Raw genomic sequence first — 27,993 nt, forward strand, 5'->3', positions numbered from 1 at the left:
ATGGCATTTAATTGTCCTGTCTCTTTATTCTCCTCCAATCTATGACAGTTCCTCAAACTGTCTCTTTTATGACTGACACTTTTGAAGAGTACTGGTCAGTTATTTTATAGAATGTCCCTCACTTTAGGTTTGTCTGATATTTTCTCATAGTTAGAGATTATATATTTTTGGCAAGAAAATCAGAAGAGTAATGTCCTTTCGCACTGCATCATATCAAGGGATACATGATGTTATACAGGATGCTGGTAATCATTTGGTTAAGGTGGTTTTTCTACCATATAGTTATTAGTTTCCCTTTGTGAGTAATCAGTATTTGGTGGGAAGAGACTTTGACACAATGTAAATATCTTCATCATACTTTAATCCACTTATTTTAACATCCAGTTTTGCCTGCAACAATAAACCACATAGTTATGAGATGGTTTGTTATGCAGCAATAGATAACTGGTAACACTGTGATAGTATTGCCTTTTTTAGGGTCTCAAATAATTTGGCTTATAACTATAACCCTAATACAGTCACATAGCAGTTATTCTTTTTTTTTTTTTGCCACACTGTGGGGCTTGCGGGGTCTTAGCTCCCTGGCCAGGGATCGAACCCATGCCCCCTGCAGTGGAATCGCAGAGTCCTAACCACTGGACCACCAGGGAATTCCCCAGTTATTCTTACTAAAATAAGATTCTGAGGGAAACCAGATTATCACACTAATCTTTAAATCCAACCAGTTACAAATCTTAGTAGTTATGATATTCACATTTCTATTTATCCTCTTTGAATATTCTGTACAATGCTTTTAAGACAGTGGACTGAAGAATTATTCAAGAAATCATCACTGCCTCAATTACTTTCTGATTTGTCCTTGTGAGGTAGTGAACAGGAGATTTCATAGATAATACTGGCTCCTCAGGGCTTCCTCAATCCTGACAATGTTTCTGAGCAAATTTTTCTATGGAGGCTGATCACAGATCTGGGGTCTTCCCCCACCCCCCATAATTATTCCAGTAACCAAAGTCATGTTATTCCCATCTCTGTACTTTTACAAATAGTGTTAAGACCTACCCCACCCCACCCACAGGGTCCAAAGAGAGGGTGGTGTGTCCTCAACCAGTGAGCCTGTAGAATCATATCTTCTTTGAAATTCACACCCTCCAATCCCAGCTTCCATGATCATGGCCAAGGCCAGGTCTGACTGATTTGCCAGTGGTGCTAAATACTCTACTATAGTCCCTGGTGAATGCCAAGACCAACCTTCATCCAATTCTCCTGAATGTCTTTTATCAATGTTCTTGGTTCTCAGCAGCCCCTAGATGAAAGGTACAGTGATTTGTGACACCTAAAACTATAGCTATTGTTTTTTTACCTTTTGCTTTGACCTGGAGCCTACATTATGCATGACTGCTCTCAAAGGCTTTCTATCGCAGATGATCAAAGATTATGACAGGAACAGAATGCCTTTTCATCACATCCAAGAACAGATGGTCAGCCCTGAGTCCAGCATCTAGGTGTACTCAGCCCCTAGGGAGACCAGGCTACTGTGGAGAGTGAATGGACCAATCTTGCAACAGGACACATTGGCACCAATCCCTAGAAGTAAGGTTACCCCCAATTCCCTTGCACTTTGCTTTGTTCATTTAACAGGATGTGCTACAGATGGTTCCTTATCAGTGTATATAGAGCTATGTGATTCTATTAATGTAAATAACTTTATTGACTTTAAGTGGCTTCTACTATTTCAGTCAGTGCTGCAGTGAGTGTCCTTGCATATCTATCCATCCTTGTACGTAAGAATCTATGTAGAGGAGTGGGAATTCAAAATGGTGCAGCTGCTGTGAAAGCAGTATGGTGGTTCCTTAAAAAATTAAATATAGTACCATATGATCCAGCAATTCTACTTCTGGGCATATACCCAAAAGATTGAAGGCAGGCACTCAAATAGATATTTGTATGCTCATTTTCATGGCAGCACTATTCCACAATAGCCAAGAGGTAGAAGCAACCCAAGGGTCCATCAACAGATGAATAGATAAACAAAATGTGGTCTATACACACAATGGAATTAAAAAATGGAATTTAGCCTTAAAAAGGAAGAAAATTCTGACACATGCTACAACATGGAAGAAACTTGAAGACATTATGCTAAGTGAAATAAGCCAGTTGTAAAAGGACACATATCGTATGGCTCCACTTATATGAGGTACCTGGAGTAGTCAAATTCATAGAGACAGGAAGTAGAATGGTAGTTGGCAGAAGGCTGGGGAGAGGGGAATGGGTATGGAGTTTCAGTTTGAGAAGATGAAAAGGTTCTGTAGATGGATGGTAGTGGTTGTTTCGCAGAAATATGAATGTACTTAATGCAGGTGAACTGTACACATGAATATGGCTGAAATGGTAAATTTTTTGTTATGTATATTTTACCACAATTTACAAATTTCTTTAAATCCTATAAAACAATGAAGAAAAAAAAAGAACCTATCTAGAGGATAAATTCCTAGATATGGAATTGTTGGGACAAAAGGTACATATATTATTTACTTTGAGAGATATTATCACATTGCTCTCCGGTGTGCACTCATACCAGTAAGAGTGACTATTTCCACAAAATCTCATCAGTTCGAGGAATTATCAAATTATTTGATCATTGCAGAGTTTAAGCTAGGGAGTGAATTCAGTTGGCAGTTTTGAAAGATCCCCTTGGCTGGTGTGTGCAGAAGGGGTTGAGTGTGGGCATGGGGGTGAGCCAGGTGGACTAGTTAGGGAGCTGCTTCAGGAGTCCAGGGCTGGGGTGATGGTGCCTCGGACCAGCAGGGTGGCAGTGGGGATTTATTCAACGAATCAATTCAAGATTAATCGAGTGACTACTATGTGCTGGGCTGTTCTAGGTGTTGGGGCTACAACAGTGAACCAGACAAAATCCCTGCTCTCATGAAGCTGACATTCTAATAGGAGGAGAGGAGGGTAGAGAAAACAGATAGTTGGTGATGGTGCTATGAAAAAAATTAAAGCAGGGAAAGGGGAGGTGATATTTGGGCAGAGACCACAGTGAAATGAGGAAAGGAGAGCCCTGTGGATATGGGGGGTGTTTTGTGCCGGTCTCAGCCTGTCAAGCAATGATGTGGTTGGATTGGCCCTCGTGGGTCTTATTATGATTGCAAGGCACCCTTCAGCAACAGCCATTGGGAAACTTTGAAAAAACAAAGGTTTTTTACTTACAGGACCTGGAAGTCACACAGCACCTGGGGCCACACAGCGAGGTCATGGGGAGAGAGAGAGAAAGCATGTGTGAGCCTGGGGTTCTGCTTTTATTGGGGTCAAGGGTGGGGACCAAGGTTTTCGCGCGCTCACTCTTTATTGGTGAATTTAAAACATAAGGACAGAAATTTAAAGCATGGAAAGAGAAAAAACAAGCGGCCCAAACAGTTATCAAATTCAACCAACCTTGCTAAAACAAAGGAACCTCAATGCAGAGAGGCGGCCTGGCTTTTTATCTAGTGGCTGGCGATGTGTTTATTCTAGATAGCCGTCTTTGAACACAGGAGCCAAAATCTTTTTATCATCTCTGTGAAGGGGATCAAGGGACAACTGAATAGACTTTCTACTGCTGGTATGGGTGACATGGTGAGGGCCACTGTCAAGAAAGGCAAACTAGCAGACTTCCCTGGTGGTCCAGTGGTTAAGACTCTGCAGTTACAGTGCAGGGGGCATGGGTTCCATCCCTGGTAGGGGAACTAAGATCCCACGTGCCTCGTGGCATGGCCAAAAAAAAAAAAGTACTTAAAAAAGAAAGGCAAACCAGAGTTCAGAAAGAAAGTACATCCAGCAGTGGTAATTTGACAACAAAATTCTTACCAGAGAAAAGATGGCATGTTTCTTTATTTTGAAGATAACACTGGGATCATAGTAAACAGTAGAGGCGAGATGAAAGGTTCAGCCATCACAGGACCAGTTGCAAAAGAGTGTGCGGACTTGTGGCCCAGGATTGCATCCAATGCTAGCAGCATTGCATGATCCTTTGGTGTATTTGGAAAGAAAGGAAGGAAGGAAGGAAGGAAGGAAATTAAAAATTATTTGCTCCCCCTGCCCAAAAGATAGTCATCTTTGAAGTGGATACATAGGCAATCAAAACTTAAGTCAGGCACTTGCATTATAAAAAAACAAAAAAATCCAACAACCTGTCAGGGTTTACAATGCAATCTACCCTGTGATGCAGAGGCATCAGAATCAATGGTGAGGACATTAACTGACTGGGTAACTGATTGGCTAAAAGTCGGGGTAGGGTACATTGTAACCAGAAATTGCACATCTAAATAGGGTTATAGTAGCAAATCTGATAATAATTATACAGGCAATAGTCTGAAATTCAGTCCATAGCCATTGTATCAAACTTGAAAAGTCCAGTCTTGAAAGTAGATCATTTATCTCTGGGGGAGGTGGGGGGCTGGGAATCTGTTCAAAGATTTGGTAAGATTGTGGAATACTTTAACATCTTGGGCCATCTGGTATAAGTAGCATTGAACCTGTCCTGAGTTGGGAGATTGCTCTGTATCTCATTGAACCAGTCTTTTAGTCCTGAGAATAGGTCAGTTAAAGGGTTATATCCCATTTTTGGAAGCAGTGATGCAGGTGGGTTCCCCAAGGTAGGCCTATATGATGCAGGTATTTGGATCAGGTATTTGTTTATTTAATTGTTTAAACTTTTTTTTTGCCTTCAACGCTTGTGGGATCTTAGTTCCCTGACCAGGGATTGAACCCAGGCCCTCTGCGGTAAAAGCTCCAAGTCCTAACCACTGGACTGTCAGGGAATTCCCTTGGATCAGGTATTTAATAAGAGGCATTTCTAGGGAAACAGAAGAAACAAGCAAACAAAAAAGATTCATGACTGGAGCATATTATAATCCAAGTTTCTGAGTTCTGAAGGCAGCAGTCAAGAAGATTTCTAGATGTCAGGCTTGAGGCATTTTCAGATGGAATGAGGGCAGACAATGGCAATCTGATAGATCTTCCTGGTTTGCAGTTTGAATGTCTCTGGTGATTTTTCTTAGTGGCCCACATAGCAACAGTCATGAAGATTGTCCATACATGAGCTGTCGTGGAGATCTCTCTGAAGTTTACATCAAGTTGTCCCACTTCAGCCTGCATAGCTTTGGGAAAAGGGTGGTTTTTGTTCTTAATGATTCCAAGTCAGAGGGTGGGAGAAAAATTGGAAACATTAGTCTGGAGAGTTATAGCCAGATATTGGAGGAAACAAGAAGAATGCAGCATCCAGTCCAGTTGAAAGGTACAAAACAAAACGCCAAAGACAATTAACAGGACTAGAATCTGATGTCTCCAAGGTATACAATAGTTTTCCACTGAAACATAATTTTTTTCTCTCTATACTCACTCCCATTTCTATCAGAGATAATCAAAGTAAGACTAATTTGTTTGCAAAATAAGTCTAGTCTCATTAAATGTGGCCTGATTATTTACACAGGTGCAGCAAGAATAGTGATTGATCATATAGGCTCTTTTAAGTCTGCCTTGCTGGAACTTTTCATAAGGAATCTCCAGATTGAATTTTTAAATGCCTCTTGAGGCTAGGAAACCAAGCCTAGAATTTACCATCAGACTTTGCCCGCAATACCTGTAAAATTGGGTGAATTCCTCTCTCTTCTTGAGGTTCCCAAAATATTCTGAGGTTCCTGGGCCTTCCAGGAAGTGATCTTATAATGCTGCTGAAACCCTGTAAGCAAGGTACCAGGGTGATTTTTCCAAGGGGCTTGTTGGCTCTATAAAGTCAACTTATTTCCTTAAAGCCATCTGGCCATACCTGAGTCTGTGTATGTCTCTCTCAAATATGATATTCCTGTCAAAAACCTTGGTGATATAATCAACATTTCCAATTTTGTCCTGTCACAAGGAGAACAGATTCTTGTTGCCCTTATGCAAATAACTATATTGCCATGAAAATAAGAATACTCAATGGGAGTTTCCAAATTCTGGAGGGATCAGGTAGGAAGGAAAAGTAATTGTTTCATCTTTGTTCACAAAGATATACTTAACCAAATTACTATAAGTCATAGTTAGCTTAAGAGAAAAAGTTTCCTTAAATCTGGAAAACAAAAGATTAAAGAACCAACAATGTTTCAAGCAAAAGGCATTAAAAAATTATAATTATCCTCAGCAGTTCATTCAATCCTATGTAATTCTTTTTTTAAAATTAATTAATTAATTAATTTGGCTGCATTGGGTCTTTGTTGCTGTACGCAGGCTTTCTCTAGTTGTGGCGAGTGGGGGCCACTGTTCGTTGCAGTGCGCGGGCTTCTCATTGGGGTGGCTTCTCTTGTTGTGGAGCACAGGCTCTAGGCACGCAGGCTTCAGTAGTTCTGACACACAGGCTCGGTAGTTGTGGCTCGCGGGCTCTAGAGCACAGGCTCAGTAGTTGTGGCGCACAGGCTTAGTTGCTCCGCGGCATGTGGGATCTTCCCAGAGCAGGGCTCGAACCCGTGTCCCCTGCATTGACAGGCGGATTCTTAACCACTGCGCCACCAGGGAAGTCCCTATGTAATTAATTCTTGATCTTGATCTTTTGTTAGCAGTTTTATGAATCCCGTTTTCCTTAGACCTCTAGAAAATCCCAAAGTTACTCCCAGGTCAAAAAGACTTCACTTAGAATTTGATTTGGGGAAGTTTGTCCAAAATATCAAAAGGTTTTGGACACTTAACTAAATAACTTCACAGATCATTATGAAACAATACTTAATTATCTACTTAACCAAAGTGACAAAAGATTTAAAAGGCAAATACAGAAGGTCCCATAGTTGTGAGTTCTCATAATATTCAGAAGACTCAGTTTTCTTAGTAATCAAACACCTGATTAAGATAACATGAAGCAGAGGAAATTATTTTGGTAAAACACAACATCTTTGATTCCTAGCCAGATTACTTAAAAGGTAAAGAAAAACCTTTTGTAATCTCTTATGAGGAGTAGATCAATGCTCCAAGATAACTTTGTCCTTTTAGCAGATGAAAGAAAATACATAAGCATACCACTGATATTAAAGCCTATGTTTAAAAAAAAACCCTTATAGTAACAATTCCATTTTAGCCAACTTGACCCCACAAGGTAAAATTCTCTGTTCCTTTCTCTTTCTTCCCAACTTTCTATACCATTTCATCCTTTATTTTCCTCTTTTCCATTCTGAAATAACCAGTTTTACTTTAGGAAAAATTTACTTTCTTTTCCCTTAACAAAAGTGCATCTCCATACCTCATACCTTCTCTAAGCCAAAAAAAAAATCCTACTTTCCTTGCATACAGAGTTGTTTACCTTATTATTTCTAGTAGCTTTAATTACGTATATTAATTAAAATTCTTAACCTTTAGAAACCTTAATTTCTAATGAACACTAAGAAGTAAGCACATGTGTGGGGAGTTCCCTGGTGGTTTACTGGTTAGGATTTGGCACTTTCACTGCTGTGGCCCTTGGGGAACTGTGATCCCTCAAGCCGTGCGGTGCGGCAAAAAAAAAAAAAAAAAAAGTAAGCACTTGTGAACTGAACTGTCTGTTAAATAAGCATTCTTTAGATTGGCAAATTTATGAATACATTTCATAATTTCTAGAAACATACATTTCTTCATAGTACAGTTTTACAATGTGGCACAGGACATGCTTACTAATAGAAGAAAATACCATTTCCTCTGTAATAGGAGGTCAAAATTAGGTAAACTTAGACTTGTTGAGCAATTCCTATTTCAGTATTTTATCATATTTGGAAATGATCTAGACATTCAATGAATTCCCATCATTTAATTTAACTTAGCAAAATTTTCAGGGTGGAAGTTACCAAAGATTTGGGAAACTGTTTTTAAGTAGACATACCATAACACATAATTATTGCAGTGAAGTTCACCTAAAGACTCTTATCCCACTTACATTTATCTATCTTCCAACAATTATGTTTAGACTACCCACAAAAACATCATTAGACACAAGTCAGCCGTCATCCAAAACTACCTTTCTTGCTGACAAATTTTGTAATGGAGATAACATGAATTTATTTGACTAGTAAGCCCAGGGAGAATAAAAGTTGCTTATCTGCATTTTATTTATTTATTTATATTTATTTATTTATTCTGTATTTTTATATTTATTATTTATTTATTTATTTACTTACTTACTTACTTTACTTAACTTACTTACCGTGTGTCATGTGGGATCTTAGTTCCCCAACCAGGGATCGAACCCTCACCCCCTGCAGTGGAAGTGTGGAGTCTTAACCACTGGACCACCAGGGAGGTCCCAATCTGCATTTTATTTAATGCTGGTAACTCTAAAGACATACCTATTTTAATTTAACCAGTTTTTATTTACCAGAGATTACCCCGGATCATGTGAACTCGAAAAACATTTGAGTTAGTTACTGTATTTCTGAGTTTTAGGAATACTTAATTCATAACTATTTATTTTTAAACCAATTAAATAGATCTCTTTTAGAAATTAATTTTGGCATTTCCATTCAGAGGTAGAGAAAGAAAAAAATCACATATATATAACGTGCATCCATAGATATACATAAATGTGCAGACAGACACAGACACTCTATAGCTTCTGTTCCAAAATTTTAGCTATGAATCACATACAACAATATAAAACTCATTAGTTTATAATAACAGTTGAATCCAAGTTGGCAGATGGAACAATTTAAGGTTACCTGCTCCAATGGCTAAAGCTTCTTACTAATATTTGTGGAGAAGACTTTTAAGATTTGTATTTGTCCTTGACAAGTAATCTCCTGGGGTGTTTATATTTCAAAGACATTATAAGATTTACATCTTCAAGGGACAGAGAAAGAATCTAAGTTTTCTTCTTGGAGTTTTAGTGCCTTTTGGATGGACAGCAGGAAGAGGTCTCCTATCCTCTTCCCCTAAGGGAATGTTTTTCTCATGCCTTTAGCCTCTCCTTAAGTAGTGACAATAGCCTTGCAATTCAGTCTACCCTCCTTAGCTCTCCTTGGCCTTGAGGCATGGAGGACCCTTAGGCAATAGTCAATTAAGCCCTTTATAATTAGTGGCCTAATCTTCTCATTAGACCATTTAGTCTTTATCACACCACTCTGGGGAGATCCTTGGATTATTATGGCAGCTGTGACCTTTTGGGTTGGATACCACAGGCAACACACCACTGAGAAACATGTGAACACACAGTAGCGCAACAGACCCCCAGCAAGCGGTGCTCCTTTCTCAGATGGTGTTACCCACCTGAGTTACGTGGTTAGTAAGCAAGTTACAGGTAAAAAGGGCACTCCCCTTGTTTAATTGCAAGGGCAATCGTGCAATCCTGCCCACTACGCCAATTGTTTTGTGCCTGTCTCTGCCTGTCAATAAGCAATGTTATGGCAAGACTGGCCCTTAAAGTTCTTATTATGATTGCAAGATATCCTGCAGCAATAAGCATCAAGAAACTTTGAAAAAATAAAGGTTCATCTACAGGACCCGGAAATTACACAGCGTACCTGTGGCCATAGAGCAAGGTTGCCATAGAGAGAGGAAGAAAGAATGTGTGGGCTTGGGGTTCTGCTTTTATTGGCGTTGACGGTGGGGACCTAGGGTTTCAGTCTCACTCTTCACTGATGAATTTAAAACATATGATGGGCTTCCCTGGAGGCACAGTGGTTAAGAATCCGCCTGCCAATGCAGGGGACACGGGTTCGAGCCCTGGTCCAGGAAAATCCTACATGCCGTGGAGCAACTAAGCCCGTGCACCACAACTACTGAGCCCGCGTGCCACAATTACTGAAGCCCGCGCACCTACAGCCCATGCTCCACGACAAGAGAAGCCACCACAATGAGAAGCTGGTGCAGCATGATGAAAAGTAGGCCCCGCTCGCTGCAACTAGAGAAAGCCTGCGCGCAGCAACGAAGACCCAACGCAGCCATAAATAAATAAATAAATTTATTTAAAAAACAAAAAAACATATGAGCAGGAATTTAAAGTGTGAGAAGAGAAAAAACAAGTGGCCCAAATGGTCAGTTACTGAGATCAACCAATACCTCTAAAACAAAGGAGCCTCAGTTCCAGGAGGCAGCCTGGCTCTTTATCTAGTGATTTGTTCATTCAAGATATCCTTTGATGTGGCTGCCTCAGTAATCAAAGCTTAAGACAGGCACTTTCATTACAAAAAAAAAAGAACCTAACAGTTTATACTACAAGGGAGAAGTGTTCCAGGCAGAGGGAACAGTAAGTCCAAAGGCCCTGAGGCAGGAATGTACTCAGTGCCTTCTAAGAACAAACAGCAAGGAAGCCAGTGGGACTGGTGAGCAGGGAGCAGGGCGCATGGTAGGCGTGTGCGGTCTGGACCAGAACCTAGAAGGCTGCATTAGTCAGACTGGGTAAGGATTTGGGATTTTACTCTGAATGCAATGGAAACTTTTTTTTTTTTTTTTTTCAGTTCAGCATCTGATCTAGGAACAGATTCTAAGGACAAGGGAAAGCAAGCAAAGGACATGAAGGTCTATTTTGAACAGCACAAGCTCAAGGCAACCATGACTTGAAGCAGGGGGTAAGTGGTGGCAGAGGGGGCGGTGAAAGGGTAGGAATCTGGATGTAGTTTGAAGGCAGTGCTAATGAGATTTGCTGATGGATTGGATACTGGGTGTGGGAGAAAGGGAGGAATTGGGATGACTCCAAGGGTTTTTGGGCTGAGAAATCGGAAGAGTGTGTGGCCATTTGCTGAGATGAGGAAGGCTATGAGTGGAGTAGGGCTGGAGGGGGATGGGTAAAAAAGAATTTTGGAATTGAGGGAAGTAGTGGATTCATGAGATACTTAGTGAATAAAATCTCTAGGGCCTGGGGACTTCTGGGGTGTGGGGAGAGAGGGAGAGGTCAGGGACAAAAATGACTATCAGGTTTCTGGCTTATGGACTGGGGAGATGTTGGCATCATTTTCTGAGACAGAAGATGGGAAATGTGCTGGCTGGTACTGCAACAGGAAATCTGGGTAGCAGCTGCTGGAAGTGATGCTGATTCCAGCCTGGAATATTCCGCCACTTCCATGTTGCTCGCTCCCTCCTTTCTTTGGAAATCTGTTTAAATGTCTGCTTATTAGCAAACCTTTTCCTGACCACCTTCTCTCGAATATGGTTGTCATCCTCACCCCTGTGTGCTCCGTTGCCTTCCCTGGCTTTATTCTTTTTCACCACATTTATCACCATCTGATATTACTGCCTGTTTATGTGATGGTCTCCCACCACTACAAAGTGAACCATATGAGAGCAAGGAATTGTGTCAATTTTGTTCCCAACTTAGAACAGTACCAAGTATCTAGTCAGTGCTCAGGAAATATTTGTAGTCTAAATGAATGGTGAATGCCGAGTAGGGGCTGGGATGATCGCTGGGGCCCCTCTGATTAATTTGAGACTGTCCCCAGTTTGGATTCAGTGAATCTTGTTGAAACTGTCCTGGCCCTGGAGGCTGAGAGCAGAAAGGACAGTGGCAGAGGAGATCCGGGAGCTGGAGTGAGGAGGAAGGGGTAGAGCCTCAATATCTCCACCTGTAGAATAGAAATGTAAAATGAAGTATGACTTCCCTAAGGGGCTGTGAGTGAGGATTGGATGTGGGAGAAATATTTGGATTAAGGTTCCTAGAGTGCAGGGTAGGGGGTGTAGGCAGGAAATGTTTGCAATTTAGTAATAAAGGGTGTTTTTTTGTGAAAGGTTGGTTGTCATTGGGGTGGGAGGAGGCTGGCCTGCCTGGAAAAGCCCAGGAAATGGAAGGGAAGGGCAGAGCACAGGTTAGGGGGCAGTTAGGTCCTGGGGCTGTAACTACCCATGACAAGATTGGGGCAGTTTGTGAGCTGGGGTGGTGAAGCAGTCGGGAACTCACTCCCTGGTCTCCATCCAACATTCCTGGCTCCATGAGAGCACTCCTCCAGGGGGAGGATGGAGGGAGGGCAGGGCAGACTGAGGCTATTATTTTCTGGAAGAAGAGATTGATGCCCAAGTGGGAGAAGGATGGTACTAGTGCCCATGTCCTAATCCCCAGAACCTGTGAATGTTACTTTGTATGGCAAAAGGGACTTTGCAGATGTGATTAAGGTACAGATCTTGAGATAGGGAGATTATTCTGGATTATCTGAATGGGCTGATATCATCACAAGGATCCTTATAAGAGGAAGGCAGGAGATCAGAGAGTCCAGTAGAAGATATAAGGGTGGAAGTAAGAGGTTGGAGTGATACAAGGAAGGGGCCCACAGCACAGGCATACAGGTGGTCTCTGGAGGCTGGAAAAGACAAGGAAATGGATCTTTCCTGAAGCCTTCAGAAGGAATGCAGTCCCGTTGAAACCTTGATTTTAGACTTCTGACCTCCAGAACTGTAAGAGAATAAATCCATGTTGTTTTAAGCCACAAAGTTTTCGGTAGTCTGTTATAGCAGCCATAAGAAACTAATACAGATCCATGGTCACCTGGGGATTGATGGTGGACTTGGAACTGGATTAGAACCCTGTTAGTCCAGCTCTCTCAGTTGAAGCCTCCTTGCTCCCTCTATGCTTCTGCCAAAGCTTCCGGGTCACTGTGCAGCTCCCTGGAACAGTAACTGAACCCTCATCACATGTATTTCATTTGACCTTGACAAGAACCCTGTGGGGCAGACAGCCCCTACTTTCCACATAGAGAAACTGAGGTTCAGAGGTGAAGTGTCTTGGCCAAGGTCAGAGCACACAATGAGGAATCAATGAGCTAGATCCCCGATCCAAGTCCTCTGCCCTTCCCTGAACAGTACAGATACCGCATGTGTCCAGTATTTTGGTCTCTCATTCGTTCATTCAACAAATATTTATTGAATATCAGCTGATGCCTGGCCACTGTGCTCAGTGCTGCGGAGCCACTAGTGAACAATCATGACGTCCAGAGACTAGGAATCCTTTGTTCTTGCATCTGTCCACATAGGTCAGTCAGGTCATGATGTTCCTGTAAACCTCCAACAAGACAAATATTATTCTCTGTTCTGCAACTTTTTATCTCTATATGAAGGGAAAAGTGTTATACCTTTAAAGGTCAGAGCCTTGAGAATGGACTATCGTGTATATTTCAGACTATAGGCAGCATTCTTTTTTTAAACTAATTTTTATTGGAATATAGTTGATTTACAGTGTTGTGTTAGCTTCTGCTGTACAGCAAAGTGAATCAGTTATACATATACATATATCTGCTCTTTTTTTTATTCTTTTCCCATATAGGTCATTACAGAGTATTGAGTAGAGTTCCCTGTGCTATACAGTAGGTTCTTATTACTTATCTGTTTTATATATAGAACTGTGTATATATCAACCCCAATCTCCCAATTTATCCCTCCCCCCCACACAATAGGCAACATTCTTAACTTGAAGCAAAAGCAATAGAATAAAAAGGTTAAAGTAAAAGAAACAGATCTAATGTGGAGTCAGATTTGTTCTTCTCTATTACGCCTGCAACCACCATGCCACTTTTTTTTTTTTTAATTAATTAATTTTATTTTTGGCTGCGTTGGGTCTTCGTTGCTGCGTGCGGGCTTTCTCTGGTTGTGGCAAGCGGGGACTACTCTTCGTTGCGACGTGCAGGCTTCTCATTGGGTGGCTTCTCCTGTTGCGGAGCACAGGCTCTAGGCACACGGGCTTCAGTAGTTGTGGCTCACAGGCTCAGCAGTTGTGGCTCGCGGGCTCTAGAGCGCAGGCTTAGTAGCTGTGGCGCACGGGCTTAGTTGCTCTGCGGCATGTGGGATCTTCCTGGACCAGGGCTCGAACCCGTGTCCCCTGCATTGGCAGGCGGATTCTTAACCACTGCACCACCAGGGAAGCCCTACCATTCCACTTTCTGTCTCTATGAATTTGACTTCTCTAGGGATCCCATATAAGTGGAGTCATACAGTCTTTGTCCTTTTGTGACTGGCTTATTTCACTTGGCGTCATGTCCTCGAGGTTCATTCATGCTGTGTTCTCAACAGCTTTTAAGGTAAAAACTGGTATAAAGGTTGTTAAAACTATACATAAGGACTGAGGGAGCAGAGCAAAGGTGAGGCTGTGAGGTAAAAACTGGTATAAAGGTTGTTAAAACTATACATAAGGACTGAGGGAGCAGAGCAAAGGTGAGGCTGTGAGAATGTGGTCAGCAGGAGGGGCCTTTGCTCTGTGCTTTCTCACAACAAACAAGGAGCAGCCCTAAGACTGCACCCCACCCCCACAGAGCACCCCTGAAGGTTCATTTCTCCCCAACCTCCACTGAAAGCCTGCTGGACTTCCCTGGTGGTGCAGTGGTTAAGAATCTGCCTGCCAATGCAGGGGACACGGGTTCGAGCCCTGGTCCAGGAAGATCCCACATGCCGCGGAGCAACTAAGCCCGTGCACCACAACTACTGAGCCTGCGCTCTAGAGCCCACAAGCCACAACTACTGAGCCCACGTGCCACAACTACTGAAGCCCGTGTGCCTGGAACTCGTGCTGCGCAACAAGAGAAGCCTCCACAGTGAGAAGCCCTTGCATCTCAACAAAGAGTAGCTCCCTGCTCGCCGCAACTAGAGAAAGCCCATGCGCAGCAACGAAGACCCAACGCAGCCAAAAATAAAGTTAAATAAATAAATAAATAAATAAAAGAAAGCCTGCTGACGTCTCTGGGTCTCTCTGCCTGGGTCTGTCCAAGTGTGTATGACAGTGTGATTCAGTATCTGTCTAGGCGTGAGGACATAGGCATTGCCTGTGTATTAGTTTTCTATTGGTGCTACAACAAATTACCACAAATTTTGTGGCTTAAAACACATGTGTATTATCTTATAGTTCTATAAGTTAAAGTCCAACTTGGGTCTCACTGGGCTACCATCAAGGTGTCAGCAGGGCTGTATTCCTGTTATCAAGTCCAAGCCCATACTGCTCGCTGCACGACAGGCCAATAAATGGAGAGGTGAGTTGTTGGGGCAAGGAATAGTGACTTTATTTGGAAAGCCAGCAGACTGAGAAGATGGTGGACTAGTGTCCCAAAGAACCATCTTACCTGAGTTTGAATTCAGGCTTCTCTTATACTAAAAGGGGAGGAGGTGTGGCTGGTTGTTGCACACTTCTTGGTTCAGGAATCCTTTGTTCTTACAGCTGTCCAAATCCTGGTCACATGCTGCTGTAAACCTCCAACAAGACAATTGTTATTGTCTGTTCTGCAACTTTTTATCTCTAAAAGTGTTGTATCTTTAAAGGTCAGACCCTTGAGAATGGGCTGTCCTGTATATTTCAGGCTCTAGGCGAAATTCTTTTAGTGATTAATTTACAGCAAAAGCAATGGAATACAAAGGTTAAAGTAAAAGAAACAGATCCAAAGATTTGTTCTTCCTTATTACATTTCCTTTCTAGAGGCTCTAAACTGAAGATTACCTTACCTTTTCCAGCTTCTAGAGGCTGCCTGCATTCCTTGGCTCATGGTCCCTTCTTCCATCTCCAAAGTTAGCAGCATAACATCTCCCTGTCTCTTCTTCCTTTCTCACATTGTTTTGTTTTGTTTTCTGACCAAAGCTCTTGGGAAAGATTCTCAATCTAAATCCTTAATTTTAAGGATTCGTGTAAATAGATTGGGCCCACCTGATAACCTGGGCTACCCTCCCCATTTTAAGGTCCTTAAACTTAATCACATCTGCAAAGTCCCTTTTGCCATGTAAGATAACATGTTCACAGGTTCTGGGACTAGGATGTGGACATCTTTCGGGGGCCTTTATTCTGCCTAGCACCCTTGTGTGTGCTGGGAGTGTTCAATGGTGACTGTATGTATATGTTTGTGTAGGTTTGTGTCCCCTCGGCCTTTGCCTCCCATACAGAGGGCCTCTCTTCCCACTTTTTGTTTGTTTTTGCTTTGATCAGAGTGAGGAAGCCTTAGCTACAGTAAGCAAATATATGCAAATCCACCGTGCAAGTAGAGGCCTAGCTGGAGCACTGTTACTGAGCAAATTCCTGTACCCCTGTCAGGGAAAGTCCCTCCAAGATCCCGGGAGGGAAATGAGCTCTGGCAGTTGCTGAGGATTCAGAGAAGGGGCTGCCTCTCTGGTCGGGATCGACCTGCCATGGGCACAGACTCCTAGGCAGGCTTAGCTAAAATTGCTACTGAACGCAAGTTCTTGTGCCTGAAGCACAGTGAGGCCAAACAATACTGAAATGTTGGAGTTTGGAGCAGAGAAAGTTTTTATTGCAGGGCCATGCAAGGAGAATGGGTGGATCATGCGCCCAAAAGCCCTGAACTCCCCAAAGGTTTTCAGCAAGACATTTTTATTTTATTTATTTATTTATTTATTTATTTATTTATTTAGCAAGGCGTGTTTAAAGGCAAGGTGAGGGAGAGGCGTGGTTGGTTGTTGCAGACTTCTTGGCATAGGAATCCTTTGTTCTTGCAGCTGTCTATGTAGGTCAGATCATCATGTTTCTGTAAACCTCCAACAAGACAAATGTTATGCTCTGTTCTGCAACTTTTCATTTCTCTATGAATGGAAGAGTGTTATACCCTTAAAGGTCAGAGCCTTGAGAATCGCCTATCCTGTATATATCAGGCTATAGACAACATTCTTTTTTTTTTTAATTTATTTTTTTGGCTGCATTGGATCTTCGTTGCTGCGCGCAGGCTTTCTCTAGTTGCAGCGAGCAGGGGCTACTCTTCATTGTGGTGCGCGGGCTTCTCATTGCGGTTGTGGAGCATGGGCTCTCGAGCATGTGAGCTTCAGTAGATGCGGTGCATGTGCTCAGTAGTTGCGCCACACGGGCTCTAGAGCGCAGGCTCAGTAGTTGTGGCGCACAGGCTTAGTTGCCCTGTGGCATGTGGGATCTTCCGGACCAGGGATCGAACAGGTGTCCTCTGCATTGGCAGGCAGATTCTTAACCATTGTGCCACCAGGGCAGTCCCCAACATTCTTTTTTTCGTTGTATTCCTTTTTGTTTTGTTTTGGTTTTGTTTGTTTTTTTAATTGAGGTATAATTGGCATATAACATTTGTACCAGGTGTACAACATAATGATTCAGTATTTGTATTTATTGCAAAATGATCACCACAATAAATCTAGTCAACTTCCATCACCAAACATACACATTTTTTTTCTTGTGATGAGAACATTAAGATCTACTTTTAAAAACAACTTTCAAATATACAATACAGTATTTATTTTTAATTTATTTATCTTATTTATTTTTGGCTGCATCGGGTCTTTGTTGCTGCGCGTGGGCTTTCTCTAGTTGTGGCGAGCGGGGGCTACTCTTTGTTGCAGTGCACGGGCTTCTCATTGCAGTGGCTTCTCTTGTTGCGGAGCATGGGCTCTAGGCACGCGGACTTCTGTAGTTGTGGCACATGGGCTCAGTAGTTGTGGCTTGCTGGCTCTAGAGCGTGGGCTCAGTAGTTGTGGCGCACGGGCTTAGCTGCTCCGCGGCACTTGGGATCTTTCCGGACCAAGGCTCGAACCCATGTCCCCTTCATTGGCAGGCGGATTCTTAACCACTGCGCCACCAGGAAGTCCCCAATACAGTATTATTAACTGTAGTCACTATGTAATGCTGTAAATACATTACATCCTCATGATTTGTTTATCTTATAAGTGGAAGTTTGTACCTTTTGACCATCTTCACCCATTTTACTCACCCCTCACCCCCTGCCTCTGACTACCACCATTCTGTTCTTTCTATCTGTGAGTTCAGGTTTTTTCTTCTTCTTTTTTTTTTGGCTGCACTGCATGGCTTGTGGGAGCTTAGTCTTTTTTTTTTTTTTAATTTCTTTTTAGATTTTACATATACTCTCACCTTTTATTTATTTTTATTTTTTATTTTAATTTTATTGGAGTATACTTGATTTACAGTGTTCTGTTAGTTTCTGCTGTACAGTAAAGTGATTCAGTTATACATATACATATATTTATTCTTTTTTAGATTCTTTTCTTATATAGGTTATCACAGAATATTGAATAGAGTTCCCTGTGCCACGTAGTAGGTACTTGTTGGTTATCTGTCTTATACATAGTAGTGTGTGTATGTTCATCCCAAGGTCCTCCACGCCACATTTCTCCTTTGGTAACCATAAATTTGTTTTCAATATCTGTAAGTCTGTTTCTGTTTTGTAAATAAGTTCATTTGTATCATTTTAAAAATTAGATTCCACATATGAGTAATATCATATGATATTTGTCTTTCTCTGCCTGACTTACTTCACTTAGTATGGTCATCTCTAGGTCCATCCATGTTGCTGCAAATGGCATTATTTCATTCTTTTTGATGGCTGAGTAATATTCCATTGTATATACGTACCACATCTTCTTTATCCATTCCTCTGTTGATGGACATTTAGGTTGCTTCCATGTCTTGGCTATTGTAAATAGTGCTGCTGTGAACATTGGGGTGCATGTATCTTTTCAGATTATGGTTATCTCCGGATATATGCCCAGGAGTGGGATTGCTGGATCATATGGTAGTTCTATCTTTAGTTTTTTAAGGAATCTCCATACTGTTCTCCATAGTGGTTTACCAATTTACATTCCCACCAACAGTGTAGGAGGGTTCCCTTTTCTCCACACCTTCTCCAGTATTTATTGTTTGTAGACTTTTTGATAATGGCCATTCTGACTGGTATGCAGTGATACCTCATTATAGTTTTGATTTGCATTTCTCTGATAATTAGTGATGTTGAGCATCTTTTCATGTGATTTTTGGCCATCTGTAGTCTTTGGAGAAATGTCTATTTAGATCTTCTGCACATTTTTTGAGTGTGTTGTTTGTCTTTTTGACACAGAGCTGCATGAGCTGTTTGTATATTTTAGAGATTAAGCCCTTGTCGGTTGCTTCATTTGCAAATATTTTTCTCCCATTCTGTGGGTTGTCTTTTCATTTTGTTTATGGTTTCTGTTGCTGTGCAGAAGCTTTTAAGTTTAATTAGATCCATTTGTTTATTTTTGTTTTTATTTTCCTTATTCTAGGAGGTGGATCAAAAATAGCAGCTGCTATTTATGTCAGAGTGTTCTCTGTTTTCCTCTAAGAGTTTTATAGTGTACGGCCTTACATTTAGGTCTTTGATCCATTTTGAGTTTATTTTTGTGTATGGTGTTAGAGAATGTTCTAATTTCATTCTTTTACATGTGGCTGTCAAGTTTTCCCGGCACCACTTGCTTAAAAGACTGTCTTTTCTCCATTGTATATTTAAGGCAACATTCTTAAGGCAAAGCAAAAGCAATAGAATAAAAGGTTAAAGTAAAAGAAGCAGATCAAATATGGAGTCAGGTTTATTCTTCCCTGTTACAGCACCCCTCCTGGGGCTGGCTCTCTAGGGATTTGGAAGAGAATCCACAGCAATCACTTATAACTCATGCAGCCATCCTAAACTCAGAGTCAGGCCCAGGAGAGACTTCAATGACTGTTTGCTAACCAGAAAATAAATGAAGTGTTGAGTTGAAATGTGCTATGTAATTTACGAGGCCCATAAAGTAGAAACAAAATAATACACCAAGAACAGAAGGTTTTTTTTGTTTTTTGTTTTTCCTTTTGGTTTTTTTCGGAGTATCAGGGAAACTGCAGATATGGATACAACTTGCTGAAATCTCTCCAACTGAGCATCAGGATGGGAGGTGCATTGAAGGACTACAATGATGACTGATAGTGAACTTTAAACCCGCGGCATGGGGAATTCCCTGGTGGTGCAGTGGTTAGGACTCCATGCGTCCACTGCAGGGGGCCAGGTTCTATCCCTGACTGGGGAACTAGAATGCCACAAGCAGTGCAGTGGCAAGACCAAAAAAAAAAAATCCACCACATGTTACATATGGACCCCCCCCCCTTCCACATACACACAATTTGCACATGCCACCCACGAAGAGACCGGAAAAGCAGTCAGGCCTGCCTGAGCAGAAAACTCCTGAAACTTACATAGAAACTTACACACACTTTCCACCAGTCATTTCCAAGCCCCCCCCCCCACTTCCTGCTTCCAAGATAAATATCCCACTCAAAAGCCCAGGAGCAGACGCATCTGAACAGTGCCTCCTGTATCGTAGTTTGGCTGCGATAAAGTCTTTGCTCTCTGCAAACAACCGTTGCCTGCTATTTGGTCTTTCCGTTGTGCAGCAGGCAATCAGCCCATCTGCTCCGTTACAACGACCCTGAGGTAGAGGAATCTTGTACCCCAAGCAAAGGTGTACTCCCTCAGCCAGCCCACCCAGTGGGGCTCTCCAGCTCCCCACAGCATCTCCTCCACACACCTGCCATGCTCTCCTGCCAAGCAGTCTCCTCATTCACCACACACCCCAGTGCCTGCTCAGGGAGTCCTCTCCCACCAGGAAGGTTTCTTCTTTTCTCCTTTCTCACTCTCTAACTCTGAAGCATGGTTCAAGGTACAGCTGAAGTCTCTCCTGCTCAAAGAAGCCTTTCTCAATGTCTCCTCGTCCTCCTCCAAGGGTATGTGTCATCCTTTGAGGACAGGGTATAACAGAGAATAACAAACCTGACTCCATATTGAATCTATTCCTTTAGCACTGACCTTTGTGCTGTTGCCTGTGCTGAGTTATGCTGGCTTTGCCCCTTTTGTAAAAGAATGTTGCCTATAACCTGAAATATACAGGATAGCCCATTCTCAAGGCTCCGACCATTTAAAGGTGTCATGCCATTCATGTAGAGACTAAAAGGTGCAGAACAGAGGATAACATTTGTCTTGTTGAAGTTTTATGGGAATACTGTGACCACACCTACACGGACAGCTGCAAGAACAAAGGATTCCTATACCAAGCCACACCCCCTCCCCTTTTAGTATAAAAGAAGCCTGAATTCTAACTCAGGTAAGATGGTTCTTTGGGACACTAGTCCACCATCTTCTCGGTCTGCTGGCTTTCCAAATAAAGTCACTATTCCTTATCTCAACAACTCATTTCTCGATTTATTGGCCTGTCATGCAGTGAGCGGTACAAGCTTGGACTTGGTAACAAGGGCACCATTTTTTCATCCTGTCTCCTCTCATTGTGCCCATCACCAGGATGGCCACAAGGAGGCCCGCAAGCATGGCCATGCCCCAGGCGCACCACACTCTTTCAGGCCTTAGTGCTTTTGCTCATGCAGCCCCCTCTTGTCTAGACTGTCCTTTCCTGACTTCTCCTCCTTGAAAGTCTTGTCTCCCTGATGATCCCTCCCCACCTCCACACCCACATGTTACCCTTCTCTGCTCACTGCCCCCACTCTTCTCAGAATCTGTCTCTAGTGTAGCAGTTGTCACATGAACACACGTCTAATGAATTCAGTTCCATTAGATTGAAGGGAAGAAAAGCCCATCTTTTATAAACATTTCTTGAGTGGCTACTCTGTGCCAGGCACTGTGCTGTGTGCTAAGGAAATAGACATGAATCAGAGACCTGCCCTCAAGGGCCTAATGATTTGCTTGATGCCTCCCAAACTAGACTGGGGGCTTCCAGGGGATGAGGACTCAGATCTGACTCCTCTGTGGGTCCCCCATCACCAAGCACAGACTGGCTCATAAGAAAACTTTGTGGAGCGAATGCAAGATTGACCTTCCTGAGTTGCAGCTTCAGCTCGGACAAGCCACTTCACTTTCCAGAGCCTCACATTCCTCATAGGCTAACTGGGAGCAGGATTTCCAGGACTGGGGTGAGGATAAGAGGAAATGACAAGTGTGAGAGCTCTTTGGAGACCAAATATCCTTAGGTATACATAAGAGACAGTGACTGACATTTCCCTCTGTCCCCTACCAGGGTCAGCCATACTCCTCAAGGACCATGGAAGCAGCCCTCACTAGCATTGAATTCACATCACTCAGGTCTAAACCTTCCTGGATCCTGGAGAAGTCTCTGCACAGAGCCATGGACTTCTCTCTCCAGCCTATGGGCTTTGGATTTATTTCTGACTGTTGGGAAATCCCCATCCCCATCCTTCCTTCTGCTTTCAGCCCAGGCCCTGGCTTGGGTAAAACACATCTCAGGACAGAAAGGGCCAGGTCAGGGAAGTGCCTTCCAGGGATTCACACCAGAGCTGGAGACATGGTTGGGATATTATGTTAGAGAAAATGAAAGCTGGGGGAGGGGGAGGGACCTGCCTCGGGTCTCCAGAAAGTCAGTAATAGAGCCAAGGTAAGTCCTAGGATGCCTGGCTCTCATCGCATCCACTCTATCTCAGGGCCACCAAAGCCCTACCCCATCAGAGTCCCCCTAACGTTCCTTCTCATCTCTCTGTCTACCCCGAGACACTTATTTCTGCCCAAAAAGATTCTCAGTGTTCTCCAAATACATCATCTGCTTTTAACTCCGTGCCTTTGCATGCAATACGCCTTTTTGTGCATCCCCTTCTCCCACTTGTCTACTAGGTAAACCCCTACTCATCCTTCAAGGCCCGTTCAAATGTTTCCTTCCTTCAAACAAAGTCTAAACTCAGTTTATCCAGAATCCATTCATCTCTCTTTCCTCTGTGTTCTTATAACACTCTCTGTATACACTGATTTTAATATTTACTACCCTCTTCTATAATTGTCTATAACTGTCTTAGTCCTCACTAGACTGTATTTTCCTCTAGGATAGGGATTATTTCTGCTACATCTCTCTGTCCCCAGGGCCTATCAAGGTGTCTGGCACTCAATTGGCACTCAATAAATGTCGACCAAACAGTGGAACAGATGAAGGAATATGAGGCAAATTTTTAACCTTTTTAATTTTTATATTTTTAAGGAATATGAGTATTTATTTATTTGGCCATTCCATGCAGCTTGCAGGATCTTAGTTCCCCAACCAGGGATTGAACCCGTGCCCTCGGCAGTGAACGCATGGAGTCCTACCACTGGACCGCCAGGAAATTCCCTCAGAGTCTTAGTTTATTATCCTTGAAATGAAAGGAAAAAAAAGTCAAGCACTTGGCAAGGATAAATGGTGGATAATGAATGTGGCACCATCACTGACTCAGTTGCCTGAGCCGAAAATAGGGTATCACCCCAAATTTCCACTTCTCCCTCTTCCTTTTCCCCTTCCCCCGTCACCATGGCTTGTTTTTTTTTTTTAATTTATTTATTTTATTTATTTTATTTTTGGCTGTGTTGGGTCTTCGTTGCTGCGCTCAGGCTTTTCTCTAGTTGCGGTGAGCGGGGGCTACACTTCGTTGCTGTGCGTGGGCTTCTCATTGCAGTGGCTTCTCTTGTCGCGGAGCACAGGCTCTAGGCGCGCGGGCTTCAGTAGTTGTGGCATGAGGGCTCAGTAGTTGTGGCTTGCGGGCTCTAGAGCGCAGGCTCAGTAGTTGTGGCACACGGACTTAGTTGCTCTGCAGCATGTGGGATCTTCCCGGACCAGGGCTCGAACCCGTGTCCCCTGCATCGGCAGGCAGATTCTTAACCACTGCACCACCAGGGAAGCTCACCATGGCTTGTTGAACCTGGCTGAAGATATAGGTAAGAAACTCTAGGTTACTGGGGGATTTCCATCAGGCCAGAGCTGTCAGGAAGGATGGAGGCAAAGGATGCCGGATGTAGGGATCCTGTAACTAAAAGAACCAGAGGGGGTGACTGATGGGGACACTGAAGGAGCAGATAAGGGATCGAGAAGGGAGAGGTCAAGGGTGGGTTCTGGGGACTTAGAAACCACTCAGTCTCTGCCCTCAAGGAGCCCATGGTCTGCTGAGGAAACAAATAGAAACAGTTTTATACAGAACTCCACTGTAGTGCAGCACTACCTCCTTCCTGATACCCCTTCTTCACTTGGCTTCCAGGATACCACCCAATTTACCTGGCTTTCTGCTTATCTTTTTGGTCCTCCTTCTCAGTTTAGTTTGCTGCTTCTCCTAGTTTCCTCAAATTCTGAATTTTGAAGGAAACGATTTTCCATCTACACTCACTCCTTTGGTGGGCTCATCCACCCTCATGGCTTTAAACACCATCCATGTGCTGATGACTCTCAAACTGATATTTCCAGTCTTGATCTCTCCCTTGACCTTCAGACCTATATGCCCTCCTGCTCCCTCAACATCCCTACTCTAATGGACATCTCAAAGTCAACACACTCAAAAATGAGCTCCAGATATTTCCCCCCAAAACCAGCACCTCCCTTGTCTTTCCAACTGGTCTCCCTGCTTCTGCCACTGTCCCCACTGAATTTTTCTTCATAAAACAGCCAGAGTAACTCTGTTAAAATCTAAATCAGATTGTGTGGATCCTCTGCTCATAACCCTTCACGGGATCCTCAACATGGGGTAAAACCGCAGTCCTTATTGTGATCTGCGAAGCTGTACTTTCTGGCTCCTATCTCTATCCTCATCTTCTCCCATTCTCCCCATAGAACACTATGCTCCAGCCATTCCAGGCCCTTTGCACTTGTTCTTTCCTTGATGCTCTTCCCTAAATATCAGAATAGTGCCCCCTTTCTTTTTTCTTCAGATCTTTTACTCAAAGGTCACCTTCCCAGTAAGGTCTTCCTTGCCCCCCCTAAGTGAAAGGAAACATCTCCCCTATCAACGTTTTATTCCCACTTCTCTGACTTATTTTTTCTCCTTAATATTTACTGCAGTCTTAAAACTATATATTTTATTTACCTATCTTCTTTATTTATCTCTCTTATTAAAATGGAAGCACCATGAGTCTCCTTATGATTTTTTTTTGGTCTGTTTTGTTCACTATTGTGTATCCATTACTTAGAATAGTGGCAGGCATATGTAAGGTACTCAGTAGATATTGCTTGAATGAATGAAAGAAAAAGGTGGACATTTCCAAGGGGCAAATTTTACTCTTTAATGAAAAACTTTATAACAACCAGAGCTGCTTGGCAACAATGACAGTCGATATGCACAGTACACTACCTCTTAAATATGTTATCTCATCAAATCCTCACATCAGTCCAAGATTCGAAGAAGGCTGGGCAGAGATTATGATGCTGGTTGAAAAGGAAACTGAGTCCAGACATGGAAAAGGGATTTGTTAAAGGTCACACATTTGGTCAGGGCAGGAGTGGAACTATCTATGGATGACTGCTGGCCTTGAAAGGGGCTGGTGAGTGATGGAGCTCAATGGGGGTTGGGTTTGAAGGACTTCCGTTGCCAGAAGGCATAAGAATCTCTGAAAGGGAAGCTGAGTCAGAGGTTAGTAAAACGGAGGCATCAGCAAAGGACTGGGAGAGAGATGACAAGGCTGACAGCTAAGCGGATTTAGCCCAGTCCGGGAGAGGGCAGCTGAATTTCCCAGCAGCAGAATGCTGCGCCTGAGATTGAGTAATCACTTAAGCCCTTACAAAATCTGGAATGCAGAACTGGAAAGGCAGTCTTAAGAGACCAGTGAGTCCACTGCAGGTGTACAGAGTCTGGCTTCCCCACTGGACTGTGAGGTCTTTGAGGACAGGGACCATGTTCCTAGATTTAGCCCCAGCTTCTAGCAGGGCTGGAATATGGAATATAGTAGGGACTCAAATATTTCTGTCGAAGAAATACATAAATGAATGTATGCGCCCAAACGGGAAACTGAGGGGGGAGACAAGACAAACAGGAGGGGCGAGGCGTAAAGTCACCCAGCGATTCTGGGGTAGAAGCAGACTAATTTTCCTGGGACGCAGCAGGACAAACAGTCCTAGTAGTAACGCTGCTTGCCGCCAGGTGTTTTTCAACACGGATTGGCAAGCAAATACCGCCTGGGGACAGAAAGGCGGGGCTAAATGGGGCCGTTGGGGCGGGTCCAGGCTGGAGAGACCGATTGGCTGAGACTCAAGGCGGGGCCAATAGAGCAGGCGCGCCAAATTTCCACCCAACACGTGACTAACGTGTGTAACGTCACTTCCAGTCCGGTGGGCGGGAGCGGGAAACAAAGGAAGACCAAGGACGCATGCGTTGTGTGTCCCAAGTTTTGGTGGGTTCTTCCGCTCAGGCAGAGTGAAGTGCTTCCGGGTCGCCGCCGCCTGCCGCCTCCCGGCGCGGTAAGTACATAAGACAGGCTGCTGTTGCTGTCTCTTTGCCCATTCTTTCCTCTCGTCCCCAGAGAAACCTCATTCCCTTGACCCGCTTCCTCAGGAGCTGCCTGTTCACACTCCCTTAAACATTAAAAGAGTTCCAGCTCATTGGCCGCTTCCTCGAAACTAAGCCCCACCCCGTCGCACAAGATCCGTCACTCATTGGTGTCACTTCCTGTCACCCAGCAGTTCTTCCAGTTAATTGGCCTTATCCAGGCCCCGCTCCTTTCTCGGTTAGCAACCCCAAATACCTGCCCGAATCCCGCCCATGCCTTCTTCCTGTTGGTCAACTCCACGGTCATTATCATAATAAGCCGAGAATGGGCGGTGGCTTTGCGGTGAGGGGTTGGGCTTTCGGAGCCGCAGGCTCTGGCCCTTCAGTGATTTTGGGACTTGAGAGAGGGTTCTGTTGTGCCTCTTAAACGCGCCGGGCAGCTGAGCTCCACGGAAGGGCAGCGGCTGGCCCCGGATTGGTTAAGTGCGTTAGGGCAAGAGCAGACGTAGATTCTTTTCTCCTGCTCACCTCTAGTGCCCGGCCTGGATCTCTTCCCCGCGAGAGTTCTTTGCCCAACTCAACCGTGGCACCTAGAGCCAGTCGTTGCCTGTCGCTGGGCCTCAGTTTGCCTGTGAGCTGAAAGGTTTTAATTCAGATTCTCTGGGACCTTCCTGTTCAGCTCCCTCAGCTGCTGAATCTGAGCTGAATACTTGTTCTCTTACATGTTAGTTCATGTAGTCTTTCATCTGCTCATGCATTTACTCATACCTTTAGAATGTCTTACTGAGCCATACTTGCACGTGATAACACCTCCCCTCCCTGCCCCCTAGTTTGGCTGTGGTTCATTATAGAGGTGGTTAGGGTCCAAAATTTCTGACACTGGGTGGGTATGGTGTGGGCGGCATGGAGGAGCAGAAAGTAGGTCTCAGTGTTTGGAGGAGGTAGAGAGAGTTTCAGTAGAGTCCTGCTGTCTTTAATTTTGTAAGGCTAGTCTGCATTCTGGTTTCCTCTCTCTACATTTGGCTTCCATTCTCTTCCCTCCTTGAACAGCTTACAAACAGCTTTACTTATCCATAAAGTAAATTACTTAATTATCAGAATAACTATGAGGGTGGCATAATTGTTATTGTCCCCATTTTACAGATGAGGAAACTGAGGCTCAGTGAGGTTAAGTGACTTGGCCAAGGTCAAACAGCTAGTAAGCAGTGGAGCCAGGACTCAAACCCAGGTCTGTCTGATTCTCACAGGGAAGGGGTACTTTCCTGCTACCTTCCACACCACCCAATCCCCAAATCAAAATGTAACCAACTAAAAACTAAAACCAAACACATCTGAGAGCTGGATTCACCTGACGCTTTTTCTCAGTCTAGGAGCCATGTCCACCTTGTTTCCCTCACTCTTCCCCCGTGTGACTGAGACACTGTGGTTTAATCTGGATCGACCCTGTGTGGAGGAGACAGAGCTGCAGCAGCAAGAACAGCAGCATCAGGCCTGGGTGAGTGAGGACGTAGCACAGCGGCGGAGCTTCAGTCAGGTGCCCCGCCCCCCTTCACTGGCGCTGACCCAGCCCTACTCTGGAGACCTGCCCTGGGGGAGCTTTTTGTCCTGAGCTGGGGGCCTAGGTTCTCACCTTTGTGTTAAGCTAATTTGCCTGGGGACCGTGGGAGCTCTAGGCCAGATTGGAGCCCAGGCTCTTTTCCCTAAAGCATAGGAAATAGTAATTTTGACTGTTTATTGAGGATCTAGCAGATGTCATGTTCTAGGCTGATAGTCTCACTTCATCCTCACCATAATTTTATGAGGAAACCAAGGACTAGAGAGTTTACATAGTTGGATCAAGTTCATAAGTAAGTGGCAGATGACAGGAGAGAAAGGGATTGAATCTTCCTGAGAGCTGGAAGGAAGCTTCTCCTTCACACTTGGGGGTCTTCCTGGGGGCAGGGCAGGTGAGTGCCATGCCCCTGACTGCCCTCCTTGGGCCCTGGCCTTGCTCTTCTCCCCCTGTGGCCACAGCTCCAGAGCATTGCAGAGAAAGACAACAACCTGGTACCTATTGGCAAGCCGGCCTCAGAGGTGAGTGGCTC

General features: G+C 43.7%; 1 protein-coding gene across 3 annotated transcripts in view; it reads left to right on the forward strand.

Annotated features, from left to right (window-relative positions):
• ANAPC15 (anaphase promoting complex subunit 15) overlaps window positions 1-27,993 on the forward strand; it is a 71,248-nt gene that overhangs the window by 42,274 nt on the left and 981 nt on the right. For 2 of the 3 annotated variants that reach the window (XM_036859152.1, XM_036859153.1), the window contains exons 3-5: window positions 25,809-25,881; window positions 27,275-27,404; window positions 27,923-27,982. In XM_036859152.1, coding sequence (XP_036715047.1) covers window positions 25,809-25,881; window positions 27,275-27,404; window positions 27,923-27,982 — 263 coding nt within the window. Of the gene's footprint in view, window positions 1-25,808; window positions 25,882-27,120; window positions 27,138-27,274; window positions 27,405-27,922; window positions 27,983-27,993 lie in introns of those variants that run through there. The other variant, XM_036859154.1, reaches the window with a different exon arrangement.

The sequence above is a fragment of the Balaenoptera musculus genome, chromosome 8 (assembly GCF_009873245.2).
Source record: "Balaenoptera musculus isolate JJ_BM4_2016_0621 chromosome 8, mBalMus1.pri.v3, whole genome shotgun sequence".
NCBI classification, from domain to species: Eukaryota; Metazoa; Chordata; class Mammalia; order Artiodactyla; family Balaenopteridae; genus Balaenoptera; species Balaenoptera musculus.